The 17067-nt window shown below is 39.0% G+C and overlaps 1 protein-coding gene across 1 annotated transcript in view; it reads right to left on the reverse strand.

Annotated features, from left to right (window-relative positions):
* The window catches only part of GRAMD4 (GRAM domain containing 4), an 85190-nt gene that overhangs the window by 8976 nt on the left and 59147 nt on the right, over window positions 1-17067 (reverse strand). The window contains exons 7-15 of the mRNA XM_019509365.1: window positions 14935-15026; window positions 13888-13979; window positions 12006-12054; window positions 10561-10632; window positions 7898-7941; window positions 7697-7806; window positions 6188-6342; window positions 2429-2576; window positions 1417-1510 (exon numbers count right to left, since the gene is read on the reverse strand). Coding sequence (XP_019364910.1) covers window positions 1417-1510; window positions 2429-2576; window positions 6188-6342; window positions 7697-7806; window positions 7898-7941; window positions 10561-10632; window positions 12006-12054; window positions 13888-13979; window positions 14935-15026 — 856 coding nt within the window. The remainder of the gene's footprint in view (window positions 1-1416; window positions 1511-2428; window positions 2577-6187; window positions 6343-7696; window positions 7807-7897; window positions 7942-10560; window positions 10633-12005; window positions 12055-13887; window positions 13980-14934; window positions 15027-17067) is intronic.

Below are 17067 nucleotides of genomic sequence, written 5' to 3' on the forward strand. Positions count from 1 at the left end.
ATAAATAACCTCCTTTAAATGAATGCTAATGAAAGCAAATCACACTGTAGTCACATTATTTGGATGCAGTCATACTTAAAAATGACCAAAATAAGGCTTGAAACTCTAGATGTTACAAAATGCTCTCCATCACTATGTGGCACAGTATAGAGAGTGTTTAGTTCCACTAGACTGTAACACACTGAAGGGATCACAGGCCATGGAAAAGAGCTACATTTGTAGCACTAAATGCACCCTTGCAGCACTTCAATAAGTGCGTCTACAGCCATTTAAGCTACAATGATGGCAAAAGTGCTATAAAACAATACTTCTTTCCAGGAGGAACTTCTTGGTTTGGTTGTCCTAAGCAGAACCTCTGTACAGTTACACATAGTGTTACAGGGGTTTCTAGAACCTCCAGCATCCCACAGGTCCCTGTTCTTCCTCTCCAATTTCAAGGGAGGGAGGGTGGAAGAACAGCTGCCTCTCTGATAGCTCACCCAGCAGCAAACTCTTAAAGCAATTTTGGCCACCACTTCAAAAGCCCCAGAAAGAGCTGTGTGGTCAAGCTGGCTGCTAAGCAGAAGGGGTGAGTATGTGTGTGTGCGTGCATGATCTGGGGTTCTGGCAGTAGCACTACCACCACCAGGAAAGCAGGAACAAGGAGAGCAGTTCTGCCTTTGCAGGCAACTGTGTAGCCCTCCAGCAGGGTACTGGCACCTCTGTACAGCCACACAGCACTATATTTTGTAGTGTCATAAAGTGCAGACACACCATCACATTATAAATGAATGCCTGTCCATACCCTCAACTTTAAAGAGCTCAAGCAGTCATTCACTGTGTTCAACCATAACACAGCAAATAACTTTTTCTGAAATAAAGACTAACTAACTTTGAAAGACTACTAACTTTGAAAACATTTTTTTGTCTGACAAGAGTACATAGCAACACAAACGGACAAAAAAGTCTTTTTTTAAACAAAGTAGATAGTGGATCAATTAGTTTTTATCTTAATTAAAATACTTGGTTAAATTATCCTTAATTAAAATACATCTTTTCATAATTTAGGTGTCTCATTCTCTGCTAAAAGCTTCCCTCTTAATCTCTTCTTACAGCTAACATACAAAATACTGAATAGCTAACCTTATTGTTTGTTCATCTACAACCATTTCCCAGACAACTAATACATTTGTTAAATCAACCATGCTCCAGTTTCCAGCTGTCACCTCCTTAGTTTCCCTGAATTCTTAACATTATGAAAAGTCACTTTATAGCAAAATGTCAGAGCTGAGTATCTTAAAACTTTTTCTAGAGGCTCTACTTCAGACCTGCTACCCCCACCAAATACACTTCTAATGGAAACACCCCCACACACAAAGAAAAGATTCCTTCTTGCCCTTGCCTCAAACAATATACTGCCAAGCACCAGTGACTCACTTTTCTGTGACATAAAGAACTCCATTCCTAATGTAGTCTGTAGGCATCTTCCGATCTCTGTTAATCAGGCAGCAACGCCAACCATTTTCACATGCTACCAAAAACACAAAACACAGCGTTTCAAGGAAGCCAGTCTTAAGATTTTCATCTTTCTTTCTCAAGATCAAATGACCCCACTGGGTACGCTTGGTGCATTAAGTACACTCCCACATATAGATGATTTTCCTACAATAAGCAATATAAAACATTTATTCACATACCGCATGAACTTTTTCCTCTAAATAAAGAGCCATGCAAAGTTTGGATACATCTTAAGCAATAAAATTTACTTCCATACTGGAATGGCAGCAAGGGGCTGTGCTCAGCTGTAAATGCTTCAGACACACAGAGCAAAGATAAGAGTCCAGTCACCAGCATTATTACCCCATTCCTGCTGCAGCTAACAAATTAACCCTCTCACAGCCACCACCAAATTGGCAGTAGCTGTTGAGCCTACAGCATAAGGGAGAGAGGTGATGATGAGAGGACTCTACCCCTTCTCCATACAGCAGGAAGCTTACGCTAGGGCTGAGCCAATGCTATGGCAAAGATGACTGGAAAAAAACCTCACTCCTCATTCTGCCTTCCTGAAACAAGGTGTGTATGGTATGTGAGCAACTATCGTGGGTTCTCATGACTTAGATTTTGCTTTTCAGAAATCAGTGGCAAGATTTTTCCAAACAAGCTATTAGTTTCAAGCAAGGGTCAAACTACTGTCTCTAAACTGATTAGGCATCTTTTCTCCCTATCAAATTCAATGGTACCGTAAAAGCCTGTGGATCAGCGGTTTCTTTCACAGAATCATATGGACACTGGACAAAAGTATCTCTCATATTTCTCAAACTACCCACACCAGTTTAGAATAGTTAGCATTACAATAAAAGCGTATACCTACCTAACACTCAGATTAAGAGACTTGTAACTATATTAACAAATTAATTTTATCAGTTTAACCCATCTTCCTGTTTAGTACCTGTTAAAGGACGTTCATTTTCTGATAGGTTAAAGATTTCATGGAAATTGCCTCTTTTTGTAGTATGAAAACGACTACTGTCTTCATCTTTATTTACTCCAGTTGGGGCATTTGAACCTACATAGCTTCTTGATGCTGCTGTTTGAAGCTGTAAGAAGAAAAAGCAATTCATGTGAACAGCAATATTTAAGTTTAACTCTTTGAAAGATTAGTGTATTAATAGTCTAACATTCCTCCTTTAAAACTGAATTAAAAAAGTATAGTAGGAATGCTATTCAAACTCATTTTAGGTAACTCCAGAAAATGACACCGTGCAATATTTACTACAAAATCTTGCTATGCCATAATGCACTAACTGACCTGAAGATTTTTAAGGATGTTGATTCAACACATTTCACTCTTTAGACAGAAACTCTCTCATCCCTCTAAAGGTAACATTATACTAGAGGCACCTATAACATTTTTGCACAGCCAGAAATTTATCAGATTAGATATGGGTATGCCACTGCACACAATTTAAATTGTTTTGCTAGTGGGAACTTCCTAGCTAATAAGTAACCAGTAGCCACACTTAAGACCTATCTAAAGGGACATAAAACAAAATCCAAACCACTCCAAATAAATAAAAACAAACATTAAACAAAAGAGAAAAAACAACAAAAAACACACAAAACTGAATAAGCTTCTCATGAACACAAATGCTGAAACAGTTTTCCACACTATGATCCATACCTTTTCATACCCTGACAGCTAGCAGGAAAAGAAACAAACACAAATGTGACAGTGACAAAAAAAGTGAAATCTATTTAAACATTATTATATACAGAATAAAACATGAACTGAGTGAAGCTGCAAGATCCTACTTGCCTATCAAGGAACTACACACAATGAAAGCAACTTAAAAAAAAAAGCAGTCAGTGGTTAGAGCACATTAATTCAACTCTTTCAGGTTATTTTCTAGGTTAATTTACCCCTAACTTCAGAAGATGATCTGAATTTCATAGGTTAGTACTCTGATTAAAAGCAGAATGGTTCTAAGTGAAAGGTGATGATTACAGAGTGAAGTGTTTCAATGGGATGGACTAAAGCAAAACTCAATTTTAGATCAAGCTCCTAATCAAGTGACAAAACATTTTTTCTGGCAAAGCAGCCAACACCTTATTTTAGAGAGCTTCCTTGTATCTTCATTTCCTAGCATCCTAGATAGTAACCAAAAGGACTGTCATTTGTCAGGGAAGTACTCCATTCCCATTTATACTACACATGCACTCCCACATATACCATACGTGAGAGTGAAGTATCCAGCCCCTATATTTAAGGCCCTATTCTGTGAAGAGCTAGTTAGCCTTAGCAGGCATTTCAAGATAAGCTCAGGCTCTCAGTACCTCAAAGGATTTAGCCCTAACTGAACAGAAGTTTAGAGCAAATGACATTTGGCACTGACACCACTAGGTACAAGCTTTTGTAATCAGATTAAGTAAGCTCTTGCTTACAAAAGTTTATGCCTCTTTGTACACGTTAATTTATAAAAGGGGATATTCTGCCCTGTCTTCTGCCCATATTCCAGCTAAACAGTTCTAACTGCCTTTTATTAGGTACAAATCAACCTTGTGAAACAGATAGGCAAACATGGACTCTTTCCCATCTTGCCCTGAGGGTTACTGCAGTACATGGATTCCTTCAGGGGATGAGGATAAAAAAAATAAAAAGGACTGAAATTGAAAGTGAAAACCTCATTAGTACAGATGTCTTCACCACCATTTTTTTTGATAGGCAATTCACCACTGAAACTGGCTACTATGGGGCATCAGAAAAGCTCCACCTCTTCAGATCAAGGGAGATACGCTTGGTGAGATAACTTATAGTGCTCCCCTGCTAGAAGGATCATATCCTTACCAGGGTGCAGAATCGACTAACTTCTCGAGCATTCTCTCTCTAGCCCCATGAATCCTTAATTCCTTTCTGTACAGTAGCCCAGATTCAGTACAACAGATGGAAAATGGCCCCATCCCTACCTAGCAGTTAAGATCCAATCCTAGGAGGCAGGAGATGCTCCTTCAGACAAATGAGGGCACGCCTGAGCAAAACTAGTTTTCCCCACAAAACTATTGTATAGAAGAAGACTACCACCACTGCCAGCCACACTTTAAACGAATGGCTAATGCACAAAAGGGACAACTCTGTCTGTACTCCTTTGTACATCTTCCCCCTAAAAGGGCAGTGTGTGCATAGCAGATGGGTACCCTAATGATTTCATTTAGTAATTTTATAGACTTGATCCTGAGACAAATTTATTAAAACTGCCTCTCCACAGAACTTCGGAGCATTTTTAAAACTCAACTGGATCAACTGGCTCTCTTAAAGTGTGGCTGGCAGTGGTGGTAGTCATCTCATATGCCCCGGTTTTCACTTGCCCAGGAATGCCCTTCTTCATCTGAAGGGGTTCAAACCTATAATTCCCACTTTATATTGTACTTTAAAGCTATCTTTAAGATAACATTAAAAGAGATGTGTCATCTTTGAAAGGGTCTGTACCGTCTTATAACTGATTGCTAAAATACTCAGATCGGGGCTGGCCAATTTTAAAGTAGCTGGCAGCCGCACACCCTTCAGGACACACTAGCACGGACTGCATTAGTGGGGAGTCACAGCCCAGTGGGGCCGCGTGACTCCCCTCCAACTATACTGAGAACACAAACACTTCCTTTCTGCACAACCCTGCCACTGCCGTACTGTATGCCCTCCCTCTGCCACACCACACACCTTGACACAATCCTAGCCTTCCAGCCTCAAATTCCCCCACTATCTTGCCATTCAGGCACACCAGATTGAGAGCTCCCCTCACACTGAAGGCTGTACCATGCTGCACCACTCAACCCTCTGGGAAAAGGGGACCCAGAGGAAAGGGAAGCCTGGAGCCCCTGACTGCTGCCAGAGCAATGTGGGGGAGCTGTGGCCAGGTAGAAGCCTAGGGCCACAATTTAACGTCTCATGGGGTGCCTGCAGCCTGTAGGGTGCCATTTGGACAGCCTTGATTTGTATAATAATACAATAATAGGGGATATAAAAATACAATTATACCATTTGCTATCTAGCTCTTACTATATGTACAAAAGAAGAATCAAGTTGTATATTACACATGCCTACAAATATTAGAGTCCTAACAGATTGAGAGGTTACTTATAATCATTGCTTATAGGTCATCTTCTTCTAACACACTTATAACCATCTATAAGATGTGGATATTCAGGTCTATAAAAGGTATTGCCAACCTCTACTAATAATTTTCCTAACTTAAGGGGGGTTGGAAACTCAAGCATTATGGTTTGGATAATTTTTCACTTCTAATGAAAATGAAATTATACTTCAGACAGTTTGAAAATCCAATCCTGGCACTCAAGGAGCAAAAAATTGTTTCCACTTATAATCATGAGCAAAATTGTTACAGAAATCAACATGGACACCAGAATCTCTTTATAGCCAGTTTTGTAGTTAAATATTTAAGTAAGACTTCAGAATTTTTTAAGGAAACTTCACACTAACAGAAAGTCTCTTTCATAAGATACAGCAAAACAACTTTATGAATAATGTGAATCTAGGAGGGGTTGTTTGTTTTTTTTAAATAAAGACATGTCAGACTGCCACTTAAATTAGGATTTAACTGCCACCCTTTTCTCCATGTGCTCTAGCCACTGAAAATGGAATGAAAGCAAGCAAGCCAACTTGGTCTGATGCGTGAAAGTATGAGACTTTACTTACCCGTCTTGACACAGTAGCATTCGACCTTTCTTTTAGTTGAGGATCTGTAGGCAGATTCGTCCAAATGATATAGGGAGTATCATACTTAGCTCGAAGTCTTGGGCACCGTTTGAAAATAAAATCGATAAGGAAAAACTTGATTCCAGCATAAAGTCCTGAACAGTTTAAACAAAGAACAAAACACATTTTTAGCAAACACATTTTAACTGGCATTAGTAATTTACCCAAAGTTTTTGTTGCATCTCCATGAAGTCAATCAAAAACACCGACACATTTCTGTAAATATATTTTATACTATGCCGAGTAGAAATATATTCACATCTACACACAGGCTTTTGTCTCAACTCCTAGAAACAGGTAGCAACAGGAACAAGCAGAGTGAAACAATTTGGGAATCATATGCAATGGCACTGTTACTCAGCAGATGTAAACAGAAAGACCTGCTATTGACTTCACTGAGGGATAAACACCCTACTTCTGCCAGGGTTCAGTTTGATCCATAACCTTTTAATAGTCCAGATTAATGGATCAGGACAGAAATCAGAAATTACACTGAATATAGACTGACCTAGTTCAGCAGTATCCTTTTGTTAAATTGTTAGGGTACATTAGACTGCTGAACAGTTCTCTAGGTTATGTTATTTTACTTTACTGAAGAAGCAAAAACGTGTCCCCCATTTTTGCAGCAAAATATCTACAAATATTTTTGTTTCTTCGCATGTTTAGTATTATTATGCTAAAGCACAAAAAAAAATCAAACATTGAACTTCTGATTTTAGCACAACATGGAGAAACATAAATACTTTTTTACCTATTTGAACATCTTCTGTCACAAAAGATAATGCTTTTACATTACCCTATGATAATCCCTTACGTTAAACTTTCCAGTTGATTATGTACTCTTACTTTTATAAAGGCACCCTTCCATTAACCTAGGCCACTCAATGTACTTCAAACATCTTATCTCCGAGCAGGAACTAATGATTTTAAGAACAGCCATACAAGCAAGTGAAATGTCATTCTAAAAGCCACACACAGCCTGTTAAACTGTTCCAGTTTGTTAATTCAGCCACTTTTGAACTGAAGAATGTGGACAAAAATGAGCAACACTTTGAATTGAATATGGGAATTTAAAATCAATGCTGCAGTTAAAATGGGACTTATGTGATAATTTCAGAAACACAATGGGAATGTTTAATTCACACACAAGGAGGATTTTTTGTCCACATTCTTCAGTTCAAAAGATCCTCCAGTCCTCTACACAGACTGGTATACCGTATGCTGCCTCCAAACATCAGCCTCCTCTTAGCCCTCTGCTCAGAGCATTTTCACCTCTGCAGCCCACCCAGATGACTAGCTATTGAACTGTTAAGAAGGTTGACTAGGGTGTTATCTGTGAAACAGCATGATCTTTAAAAAAAAAGACTTACAATTTTAGAATCCCAAGCATAACTTGTGGTTGTCTCTAGACACACATTTATTTATTTATTTATTTATTTATTTATTTACCCATTGCAAGCCCAATGATCCTGTAAGGTAGGAAGCAGGATGCAATAAAAGCTGCCCATAAAACAATATACAGCTTCTGAGTGATTTCTGGCTGGACCCACATGAACAAGCTATGAAAACAAAACAAAAATGGTTGTTAAAACATTTTACTTTCAGTTTGCTGACTATTTTTTTTCCTTTAAACAAAGCATATAAACTTACTTCTTGATTTTTTCCAGTATGTCTGCCATTTTGCCAAACAGGTTCTGCGTTAAAAACAAGAGATTTACTTTTGCACAATATTTTTGCCTGCAGATGGGCAACAGGTGGAAAACAAAACCATTTTCTTACATTCACAAATCCTTGAAAACTAACTATGAACATTTTCATTAATGGTTTTAATTAGTCTAGAGCAGTGGTTTTTAACTTTTTTTTTTTTTTAGACTCAAGTCATCCTTCCATAAGCCTTCTGAATTTAGCAGACCCCTTTTCAAATAATGGATTTCACTGATTTTTTAACCTTATTTGATCTATTATTTTGAAAAATAGAGCAATTTTTCTGTGACGAAGAACTCAAAAACTACAAGACAGAGTTTTTGACACTATGGATGCCTATCTAAAATTTCTGTATTTATCTTCTGAATTATATTTAGGTGTTTGTCTCTGCTTTGGTTGCATCTTCAAAGATAAACTCAAATAAAAGACATTGGAGGGACCTAGCTTTCATTAACAATGTTGCCTCTAGTCTTGCATTAGCACAACTGGCAATATGTTTACTGGCACAAACTGTCACCACAGTCATAATACAGTTTATTTAAATATAAAATGCTTGTGAATTTTTGCCACGCTAACAGTGCTAACAGTGTGGTGCATCTCACAGCATCTGGGTTGAGAATTCCCCATCTAGAAAATTAGGAAATATGCATGAATCAGTAGTTAGGGGCTTTCCAATTGGTTTTATACCTTGTTCTGCAATTTGTGACCCATTAATCATTGGTTATCTAAAGACAGCAGATAGAATTGCTCAACCTTATTGCTACACCTGGAAAGTCCAAAGTGTCCTGGCAGGGATTTTAAATTAAGAAGTTTATGTACTAAGCATAGGGAACAGCTATAGTCAGGTCTAAATTTAGCGTTTTTGATGACACTGGAACTACAGGGATTGATTGCTGTATTTGTTACAGTATAAACAGCAGTTTGGAGACAGGAATTCACTACGCCCATTAAGTTTGACAAATATGCCCCAGAAAGGGATAAAAAATATTTGGGATGATATGGTTCCAATTTAGAAAGTTTATAACAGATCCATCTACTGATGGTTTGGTAGAATTGTGTAATGAACTCGTGTGTTTTAACCTTGCTATTAAAGTTAATTCTTTGTTTCCAGCAAAATCTCATGATGTGGTATACTAAGAGTATTGAGAGGTGTGATTCCTTTTAGTTGTAGAAAAAAGACAATATGGGGATCACTGATAGAGGACAGTCAGGAGGACTGGGGAAAAGTAAGAAGAGAAAGGAGACAAAGGGCAGAATTAGGCAGTAGAAGGGACACAAGTGAGGCTGCTTACTGTTAAGGACAGAACAGAAGTAATCCACGCTGCTGAGGAGATAAACTAGTGGAATTTTGAACTTCCAAGATGTGCTTTCTAAAGGAGTGAGAAGAGTAAGATTCCCCCTCAAGTTATGGGCCTGAGTGACCCATGCAGTCTATCAGAGGAAGACAGAGAATAGAGATGAGGAAGGTATGGGAGGAAAGATACTAGTCACCATGCCCAAGTTAAGTGTCTTGCCCTGAATCTAGAGATGGGCCCATGGGATTAGACGCAGGGTGGTGTATCAGAATGGAGAAGCAGATTTGGGAGTCTGCATGTAATAAATATCTGAAGCAAATTAAATGGCTTAAGTGATGGCATGAAACATATCAGTGCCTTTGTGAATTTAAAGAACAGAATATTAGAATGTGGATTTACACCCTGAGACCATAAACTACAGCTAACTAAATTTAGCATAGAATAGATCAATGAACTTCCACATAAAGTTTAAACATTAACCCACAACTGCAGTTTAGCTGCCAAGCAGAGCAAAAAGAACAAGCACAGAACACTCCCTAGTTTAGTTACCTTCCCAGAAGATCACCTATGTACAGATTTTTTATAAGAGGGTGTAGTTAGAGGACATAATATGGGGAAATTAACATACTAGAGGCCTGTGTGAATGCTACTGGTCTGCAGAGTCAGGCAGGTTGCTTGTTGGAATTTTTTTTTAATTTCAGCTACTTTAGGCAGATGTAAAGTTATGATTGGGTAGTTTTAGTATGTTAAAATGATTTATCTGAAGCTTTTGTGAGATAACAGATTTGCCACCTCTAAGGCATCTTACCAGCATCCCCCTTTTAACTGAAGAGATTATAAGGGTAAACCAGAGCTTGTGCAGATACTTTTCCCATAACTCCCTTGTAGAAGAGGGAATCCAAGCCTGGACATTTTCCAGAAGCATTATAAGAGCTTTGATTTGGACAGGTCTTCTGCAGGCACATTTAAGTTTGAGGAACTGTCTGGGGAGTTCATTCTATTACATATTATTTTATTTCCATATTTTTATCTGCCTTTACATAAATGTATCCAATTTGAATTGTAAGCTGCCCTGAGGCTCTTCCAATGAGGACAACATAAAAACCACATGAACAACCAGTGGCAATGCGAGCACCAATGCACCCCCTATACAGTCGCGCTCCCCATTTAGCTGGCAGGCCAGGGGGCAGGCGGAAGCACCAGTGTCCCCCCTGCGAGTGCTGGCTGAGGAGTGGGGCCAGCAGCAAAAGCAGTACACCACACACAACAGACCACACAAGTCATGAAAAAAGAAATCTGAACAGAGTACAGTACCTGTGCTTTTTGAGCCACATCTAGAACAAGCTGAAACTTTTCTGACACTGTCAGATCTTCCTTTGGAGGTTCCTTAGACAAAACAAAACATTCCAGTTTGTATTCATACTTTCATTCTTGATCCTAAAACTGTACAATGTACAACCAGCACTAGAATCAGCCTGCATTTTTTGTATACACTAGACATGCATATTATGCATTTATGTTAATGTTTAAAGACTTACAAAAGTTATAGGTGTACAAACTTCACAAAATTGTGTCCCTTTAAAAAGCAATAAGATGATCCCTGGTATTCCCTGTGACCCTCAGTAAAAAAAAAAAAAGTTATGAAATGGTCTGCAATTCAAGACATTTTATCTACCATCAGTGCTTCTTCCTAAGAATTCTTGCAGATTATAAAAAGCATAGTTCTGGCAGTTTATGCTATTAGATTAGATGTATATAAAAACAACAAACACCATGCTTTTGAATATAGGTGACTTCCCCCCCTAAAAAAATCAGCCCCCCACCCAACTGGGGTGCATGCATTAAGCAAGGAATCCAATTTTCTGTCTGAGATAGAAAAACCCTCGTTTAATTCTTGTTGCACAGCGCAGAAGCTGGGGCATTACTATTCAGGCAGCTGAGGAAGTCAATTGACTCAATGGCACACTTTTTCACTCCAGAGGTGTTAGCAATCATCTTTCTTTTAGTGGGCCTGATGTTTTAGTAATCAAGCTAACCTTTCTTAGGGCAATTTTGCTGTGTGCTAGCTGCTCCTGGTCTCTCTCCTCCTATTTCACAGCCTTTAGCTCATTTTAAAATCATAAAACCACCTATGGAGACCAGTTAGGATTTCAGCTTTAATTAAGCAGGAAAGGGAGGGCAAGTCATCTGAAGATGAGGCTCTGTCCCTGCTCTACACAGCCACAACTCTGGGAAAAAAATTCTTCTTCATTCTGCCTTTCAAAAAACAAACAAACAAAAATAGCCAAGGTGTGTATTATATTCCAGGGCCTGTTGTATGCAAGAAAAATACAGTATTTGATTTCCATAAGATCAAAGCTACTAGGTTACACCTTTATGCTATTATAATGGACATTCAAACAACAGTATAAGCAAGGTTCCTGAATTAAAGAAAGTCCATTGGATTCAACTTCAGCTTACCCCAAAAATCTGGTGCACATTTACAGGTCTCACCAGAAACTGCTAATGCTTTTAGCAAAAAAATAAAATGAAATAATGAATAAATAAAGAAATAATAAAAGTTGTTTACTTGTAGTTTTAAAACCAAGATTTAAAAGTGAGGGTAGCATTGCAATTTTATGTCCTTCCCTTCCTCCAAATAAGCAATAAAAAACCCCATACAAATAAAGAAGCCTTCAAACACTAATATTCATGTAATAATGCATTTGCTTTGGAACAACAGCATGAAATACCATATAAACTGAAGATTACAGACTTACAATGGGTTCAGAGACTTCAGGCACGATGCTCCACTGTATTCTCCAACCCCTAGAAGCCAAGGGAAGAGTCACAAATAATGTAAATATCCCTTTCTCATTGTCTCTCTAGGCTACTTTGAAGTGTTAAAATGGTTTCCTACTCTCAGCCCATATTCTTTTTAAAATAAATTATTTTAAAATGAAAATGTTGGCTACATTTTTAAGTAGGTATGTGCTTTCCAAGAGCCAGTCATATAGTTTTGACATTCCAAGCACTTAACACTAACATGCAACAATGAAGAGAACCACATGTATGCTCAAAGTAAGTGATTTGCAAGTTTGTTCCAAGCAGGGACAACAAACACATGAACTGTATGAAGACATTATTAGAGCTGGGAGTTCTCTTAAACAGGCACATCAACCACTCTGACAAAAAATACTAATTAAAGAATTACAGCATTGTTTCACAAAATATACACTACCACCACATAGGACATTTACAATGAGCTGCCAAATAGAGTTTACTTTTCTCCAGGGAAAAAAAAACCCCACAACCTACATCATTACACATTGTGAATGGGGTTTACTGAAGTTTCACCTGTTAAACCAGCATTTAACAGATAAAGCAGCACTTAAAGTCAGAGTTCCACACATATTTAACTGAAGTTGACATGTTAAATTTTAGTTAGGCAGGGTGTTAGTATGGGGAATCTCACCTTTTTAATAAAACTCTTGATATACTACAGGTCACAATAATAGATTAGCACGGGAGTGACTTTTTCACTATTAATAATTCTAAGACTGATGTTGAGGTTTTGGAAAGAAGAGCTTAAAAGCAAACAAACAAAAAACCTAAACTTTGTGACACTGGGTGAGATTCAATACCAATACAACTAATCTTTAAGTACCTCTTTTTCCATACAGTTAACATATGCTGGGGGGGTTTTTAGTGTTACTGTAAAAGGAGATATTACTGACAAAGTATTGAGAGTACAATACAGAGTATAGAGTGTTGGCACAGAGTACGTAAAACACTGCTTTCAGGCAATGAAAATTAATTAGATTTAAAACTGTGAAAAATTAAGTCTGCTTTCATTAGCATATTTGTAGCCAAGTTCAAGTACTGTATTTACTCAAATCCAAGATAACATTTTATCCTTTCCAGTCAGCTCAGGAAGTAGGGGGTGGGGGAACCCCGTCTACCAGCCTAGGGCAGGCAGTGGCTCAGCTCTGACCCTAGGGGAAAACTCGTGGTGATGGGGAGCCAGAGCAGAAGCTAAGTGTGGGGGAGAGAAGGCAGGGGGCAGGCAGGTAGTGGGGGGAAGGGAGGTATTAGGGGGGCATGTGGCAGGGGTGAAGGTCTGGGTCCTAGCCCCTCACCACTTTCCCCTGCCACAGCACTGGAGAGGATGAATACAAGACAAACTTCCACTAATTAGATCTGTTAAATGGAAAACACATTTATAAAATTTCCATGCAATTATTGGGTGGTTATCTTTAATTCAGAGTCATCCTGGATTCAGGTGAACATGGTAGTAGTTCAAGGTCTATGACAAAGTTTTTCCACCCAAAAAAAGCAACACAACAAGCTGTAATTGGGGGTGCTCTCCAATGATTTATCAGTATTATGGAAAGGCATAATGGAATCTCAATATGCAACATTGATTATGGTAACTGGAATCACCAGAAATGATAATCCTAATATTAGCTTAGCTTATACACCTTGAGCTATTTGTCATAGCTTCAAAAATCTCAAACTGCCAATTAAGACCCATTTTACCCCTTGTTTTCAGCACAAGTAATAGCTTACAATTCTTCCTGGATATAATGGACTTAAAAATGCCTATTCAGAAAATAAATTAAATATTTAAAATTGGCCTTCAGATATAAACAAAATAAATACCTGGCTATGAGGTAATTTAGAGATAACCTCAAAATTGCTAAAAATAAGAACATAGGAATGGCCCAGCCATGCCATACAGCATTCATGTAAATCTGCAGATTAAAAGAAGAAAAAAGAAGTTACCAGTCACAACTAAATTGCCATGATTTATATGCAGAAATACATTTGTTGAACCATTCAGTATAACACAACCCACGCTCCAAACACCACCCCCTCCCAAAACCATTAAGCACTCAGTCATTTCTGGGAATGATAAAAAGACAGGCAGATTCACATATGCAATGCCATCATATAGAGTTAGGACTTTTATACCAAGTCTCAAGAAGTATCAAGTGTACTAGCTCAGTTTCCTGCTTGGTATTAAATGTCTCAAACACTAGAGCTATGGGTAGTCACAACAGCAATAGTTAACAATTAACAAATTTAAGGCCAAAAGGCCACACTAGCAATGAATCAGAGTTTCCCGAGTGGAAGGATAAGGCACTTAAGCATGTGACTACAGGAGGCATCCTCATTATTTTTCATGCCAACTCTATCCAAAGAGCTGTATCAAGTTTAATAAGCTTAAGTGACAGCAGATTAGAAGGTTCAGGGAACAACCTTTACTTCTGACGAGACGAACAACAAGGGTCCCAAGTTAATACATTGTATGATATTATGGTCAGATATTAATGGGAAGGGTGGGCCTATCCACATTAGGAATTAGAAAGAGATTGTCATAAGTATTCAAACAAAGCTTCCAGTATTTGCAAGTGGCTTAGATTTGTCATCTCCACCGCTCTTCCCCACCTCTACAAATGTTTCCAGCCACCTGACAAGAGTTTTGACATATGAAGCTTGTCACTGTTGCAAAGGATCAATCTAAATGTGAAATAATTATGAAATAAAAGGTCACATAGCATTTAATTTAGTATTAAAAACTGTACCACATGTTTTGGCTTTAACCAAATATATCAAATCAGATTCATAGCAAGCAAAGAACTCTAATAAGCAATGGCCAAAATGTTTTCAGCAAGTTATTGTTCTTGGAGGAAACTGATAACTTACAATAAAGGCAATAGCAGAAGTGTAGACAGAATACCAATCTGATAAGGCAGAAAGATTCTTCACAAAATTAGTAACAGGTTTGGCACCTCTCTCTAGGCAGAAAGAGATTAAAAAGATCAGCTATTTTGGGCAATTAACAGCAGCATGAACCATTTTTAATGTGACAACAAGTCTCTCACAATTCATGTCCAGACTGGATTATCATTAAAAAAATTATATAAAACTGCAAAGAGTTTGCTGAAAACCTCAACACCAGCTCAGGTATCAAGAGTTATCTAATAGTAGAAGGCCCAACATGAACTCATGAACATGAACAACATTTGGATGTGGGGGCAAAGAGCTCACTGGCCAAGTTTGTGGATGTCACCAAGTTATGGGGAAGCATGGTCATGCTTGAAGATAGGCTACGGGTACAGGCAGACCTAGGCAGGCTAACAAGTTGGGTGAATCAGAATCTGATGAAGTTCAACATCAAGAAATGTAAAGTGCTCCGCCCCGGGATAAGCAACCCCCAACATGCCTGCAGGCTTGGCAGCACCAAACTGACTAGCACCACAAATGAAAAGGGACCTGAGGGTAATAATAGACCACAGTACAAATGTAAGCCGGCAGTGTGACACTGTAGCCAGTACGGCAAATAATACTCTGGCATGCACCGATCAATGCATCTCCAGCAAAACTGAGGTGATTCTTCTGCTCCACTCAGCACTGGTAAGACCGCAGCTAGAGTACTGTGTCCAGTTCTGGGCACCACACTTTAACAAGGACGTGGACAAGCTTGAGAGAATCCAAAGAAGAGCCATCTATATGATCAGAGACTTGCACAGCAAGCCATACGAGGAAAGGCTAAGGGATCTGGGACTCTTCAGCCTGAAGAAAAGAAAGCTGAGAGGGGACCTGGTAGCAGCTTACCTCTACACTAGGGGAGTACATCAAGGGCTTGGTGAGAAACTGTTCACCGGGGCACCCGAGGGCAAACCTATGAGTAATGGCCAGTAATTCCTAGAAGACCGATTCAGCCTCAACATTAGGAAAACCTTCTTCACAGGTAGGGTGCCCAAACTATGGAATAAGCTCCCTCCAGAGGTTGTGCAATCGCCTACCCCGGAAATCTTCAAGAGGAGACTAGAGAGTCACCTTGCTGGGGTCACCTGACCCCCAGTTGTCTTTCCTGCTTGGTGCAGGGGGCTGGACCCTATGATCTTCCAAGGTCCCTTCCAGCCTTACAATCTATGAATCTATGAAATTCAGTGTGGGCTAGTTCATTCTACTAAGAAAGTAAATTAGGCCACACTGGACACATCTACGTGTTCATTAATGTCCTATAATTATGGTGCATTAAGTTGGTACCTGTAATGACAGGTACTAACTTAATGTGCCATAAATCGATGCCACTGGGCATTAGCACAAATGAATGGGGGTTTTTTTGGTTACATAAATGTGCATTAGACTAAACGTACCGTGGATTAGCACAGGCTTTGCCCACTGCGCTAATGTGGTGTAGAATTAGTCGTCTGCGCATTGTCTCATGTAGACGTGCCCGCTGAGCTCTGTGCTGCCACAACCAGCATATAACTTGTACCTGAGCTAACCAGCTTAAGACTATAGCTTGAGTATTCTTATGCTCTCACCCGAAAAAAAAAAATTAATCTGCAATGCCATTTAAAACCTTCAGCCATTTCCCTGTCTCCACCCTTAAACTCCCTAGCCTTTGATGAACCTGATCTGACCTTGTACACTCTTTTACTCAGTCATATGTCCTACTGAACCCAAGGAGTACCAGGCCCTTAGTCTGTACAGGTCATTCAGCCATGCTTGCTATATTCTCCATGGGTATTCCCAAAAGAAGCAGTGATAGAGTTATGCAGAAATACAGTAGTCAGGGCAGCTGTAAGGGGCCATGATACAGCCCAAACTGGTGGAACTAGTTATAAGGTCAGTAGCAAGAGAAGAGCTGGTGTTCACTTTTCAGCCCTTCTTTACAGCAATTCCTGTGGCCTTGCAGCAGTAATACAACCTTGAGAGGGTTAACATTAGTAACAATGTTGACTTCAATTTGTGCCTACTGTAAGCCAGAGAACAGGCCTCAGTGGCTTGAGCAGGCCTTTATGCTATCTCACATTCATCTAGCCC

Source organism: Gavialis gangeticus, unplaced genomic scaffold, assembly GCF_001723915.1.
Source record: "Gavialis gangeticus isolate Ggan-Ray unplaced genomic scaffold, GavGan_comp1, whole genome shotgun sequence".
Classification (NCBI taxonomy): domain Eukaryota; kingdom Metazoa; phylum Chordata; order Crocodylia; family Gavialidae; genus Gavialis; species Gavialis gangeticus.